The sequence below is a fragment of the Pygoscelis adeliae genome, unplaced genomic scaffold (genome assembly GCF_000699105.1).
Source record: "Pygoscelis adeliae isolate BGI_AS28 unplaced genomic scaffold, ASM69910v1 Scaffold372, whole genome shotgun sequence".
Classification (NCBI taxonomy): Eukaryota; Metazoa; Chordata; class Aves; order Sphenisciformes; family Spheniscidae; genus Pygoscelis; species Pygoscelis adeliae.
In genome coordinates this window covers 1,951,281-1,954,635 of record NW_008824357.1, presented here as the reverse complement: position 1 = coordinate 1,954,635, position 3,355 = coordinate 1,951,281, and the positions used below count along the sequence as shown (strand labels likewise).

The 3,355-nt window shown below is 54.5% G+C and overlaps 1 protein-coding gene across 1 annotated transcript in view; it reads right to left on the bottom strand.

The window, feature by feature from the left end:
- The window catches only part of NKX2-6 (NK2 homeobox 6), a 7,589-nt gene extending 6,871 nt beyond the window's left edge, over positions 1-718 (bottom strand). The window contains exon 1 of the mRNA XM_009319549.1: positions 649-718. Coding sequence (XP_009317824.1) covers positions 649-718 — 70 coding nt within the window. The remainder of the gene's footprint in view (positions 1-648) is intronic.
- Between the last annotated feature and the right edge of the window lie 2,637 nt (positions 719-3,355).

Sequence of the window (3,355 nt, the reverse complement as noted above, 5' to 3'; positions counted from 1 at the left end):
CCGGCATGGGCTGCCCACCGACAGCAGCTCTGGGCCCCAGTGCCCTCCCAGTCTGTCCCAATGCTGCCTTGGCGGGGGGCAACTGAGCTGGCAGACCCCCACCGGGGCATGGCGCGGGACCAGGCCCCCCTCGCATGAGTTTGGGGAGCGGGGCCGGGTCCTGGTAGCCCCGTGAGACAGCGGCGAGGCAGTGGGGAGCCCCACCGGCCGTGGGGTGATGCTGGGCCTTATCTGAGCCCAGTGACCGGCTATTTCAATTAAAATTCCTGGCTGGCCTCAGGGGCTGGTGTTTGCTGATAGCCCTGACAGAGCAGAGCTAGTTTTTGTCTGGGTTGGGTCAGTATCTCTCGCACCACCAAAATAGCCAAACCGGACTGTTAGGGGAGGCTGAATAAATAAACTACCCAAATGCAGGCAAGGAAATGAGGGGCTGGACCGGGAGGGAAAATAAAGACAGTGGCTTGGGGAGAAAAGCGCTCACAGCCCCACAGGTCGGTCCTCATTTCTGCGTAATGCACGGGTTCATTCCCGGCCCCTGTAGTCCGTGTTTTTAGCTCTGTGCACATTCATGCCCTGCGCACGGTGCCTTATTTTCCAGTGTAAAGTAGGAATTGTGACCAAACACATCGTGAGAAGCACTGAGCTCACCTTCCCCGGGAAGGTTTCGCAGCGTGTGGCGATGCCTTTGCAGGCCCACGGCACAGCCCTCCTTCAGCATTTGCTAAATCCCTTTGGCAGGGGTAAAGCTCAGGCCTGCTCAAGCAGTTTCTTTTGGGCTGCCCTCCTAAAGAGCACTCACTCTCCTCTGAGCTGATTTCAAGTCGTGCTGTCCCTTGCTATGGGCCTGATCTTGCTCTCTTTACACTTGGTAGGAGCGTGCATTTTTCAGTGCGACTTTTGCACACTGAAAGGATACCTGGAGGTACTTTTTTTTGCCTTTTTTTGGGCTATTGCACTTGTTGCCCAGACCCCAAAATTTCTAATGCTGTGCAGGAACGACACTGCAGCTCACTTAAACCAGCCCAGGCTGCTCGGGCTGGAGCCTCCTGCCCGTGCCGGCCACCGCAGCGGCTGTGTGCTCCCTGCAGCCCTTCGCTGCGATCCCCACAGACAAGGTTAGCTCCTGCAAACCCACCCTACGAGTCCAGGGCTGTGCCCCATTCGCAAAGCCCCTTCCCAGTCCCCGGCTGGATTCATTGCCACATCGAAATGGCTTGTTTGGGACTCGAAACACCAAAAGGCGAGAGCAAACAGACAGTAACATTACACCTTGGCTTGCTGATGGCAGGAGGCAGCCGGCGCCAAGGTAAAATGCTTGGCTGGGATCGAGACGAGCAGGAAGGAATTGGGGTAAGTAGCTTTATCCGCCCCTAATGACTTGGTGTGGCCAAGATTAATGGAGAGGCTGGAGTTTGGCTCTCAGGACCTGCGGAGAGATGAGGCACTGGGTGGGTTGAGTTGGGGGAGAGTGAAGGAAAACGGAGCTTAACACAGGGCAGCTGGCAGCAGGGCAGGATTAGTGCCCTGCGATGGCCGTGGGGCTGCGCTGGCTGCTCCCCATCTCGCTCCGTGCATCCCCACGGGCTGCATCCAGCCCTCCCTCGCTCGCAGAGCAGCGACAGCCTCTGACGCATCCAGAGGTTTGGATGAGACTTGTAAATCATCTCCGCATGCGCTCCCCTGCCAAAACCCGCTGCTGAGCCTGCCCAGCCCCGGCCCCGCTCCCTGCCCCGTGCCCGGGAGCTTTCCCGGTGCCATGGACATCGGCACTGGCAAGGGCTCGGGCCCTTCTTGCGGTGCTGGGGATGGACCGCGGCTCTTGGCCGCCACGTTTTGGCAGCGAGAGGCCACTGGGGGATTTCTGGGAAGAAGACTAAGAGGATCTATCACAAACGATCATAAATCATCAGCTTCTTTTTGACTGGCACGTTAATTTTATTACAACGCTCCAGGGACATTACTCCTCTTTTTAACTAGGTTAGATGAAATCAGGAGAAAGCTGCTTCTAGCCACCGTCGGCGTTTAAACGGGAGGATTTCTATGGCAGCAGCACAACCGCAGCTCCCAAAGTATCTAATTTCTGGCAGCTATCGCTGGGACGCATCAGGATCCCGATGCGATGTCGGAGGAGCATCCGAGGCCCTGGAAACCCAACTCTGCCTGCCCGGAGCGGGATGGGGCAGCCAGCCCTCCCAAGGCACTCTTGCCCTGCCAGAAGGTTTTGTTTTTAAAGTGCTCAGAGCGAGGGAATAATGGGAATATTGACTAATGGGAATAAAGGGAATAATGAGTGAGGTGGATGCACGGGGGGGGTGGGGGAGTGTTGCAAGCACAGAGCACGTGTGTAGACATCTCTAAAGGGTTTGAGAATGCTTTGATACAGCTGAAACTAAACTTAAAAGGGTTTTCTATATCCTCTTCTTTTTCCCAGCTACTTTCTGTCCTTTTTCATCAGTGAAATAAAACAAAAAGCAGAGAAAAAGGAAATGATGGCAGAGAGCGAGCTGCGGGCGGGTGAGGGAAAGCAGATTCCCTTTCCAAGGCTTTCTAATAAACATCGGGGAAAAAAAAAGCAGAAAAATGTGCTTCTTTTCAGAATCTGTGGGATAAAAATAACTTTGAAACTTTAGCAAGTTTTCACGGAAAACCCGCTTTCTGCCTGGCTCCGGGACGAAGGCCACGTCCCTGCCGCGCTGGCAGAGGCGGGCAGCGGGTGAGGGCAGCGCGTGGGCAGGGTGTGGGCAGGGTGGGAGGACATCTTGACGTGACAAAGTGCAGGCAGTACAGGCGCAAGGCTGAAATGCCAAAATTGGGGAGGGCTGTCATCGCCTGCCCTCTATTTATCTCTTTTTTTTCCCCATTTTAGCCAGGTCTTACCCTTTTGAGACAAGCCAGCGCTTCCCTGTTGCTCTGCTCCGCCCCTGGCTGCTCTGTTGAGCTGGGTTTTATCACCATTTATCTATTATTTCTGGATTTTTAGGGGACCTGTTGAAATGATAGACTCATAGAGTAGTTTGGGTTGGAAGGGACCTCTAAAGGTCATCTAGTTCAACCCCCCTGCCCTGAGCAGGGACATCTTCAACTAGGATCGGGTTCTCAGAGCCCTGTCCAACATGACCAGGGTTTCCAGGGATGGGGCATCCACCACCTCTCTGGGCAACCTGTGCCAGTGTTTCGCCACCCTCAGTGTAAAACATTTCTTCTTTATATCTAGTCTGAATCTCCCCCCCTTTAGTTTAAAGCCATTCCCCCTTGTCCTGTTGCAACAGGCCCTGCTAAAAAGTCTGTCCCCATCTTTCTTATAAGCCCCCTTTAAGTATTGCAAGGCCACAATAAGGTCTCCCCGAAGCCTTCT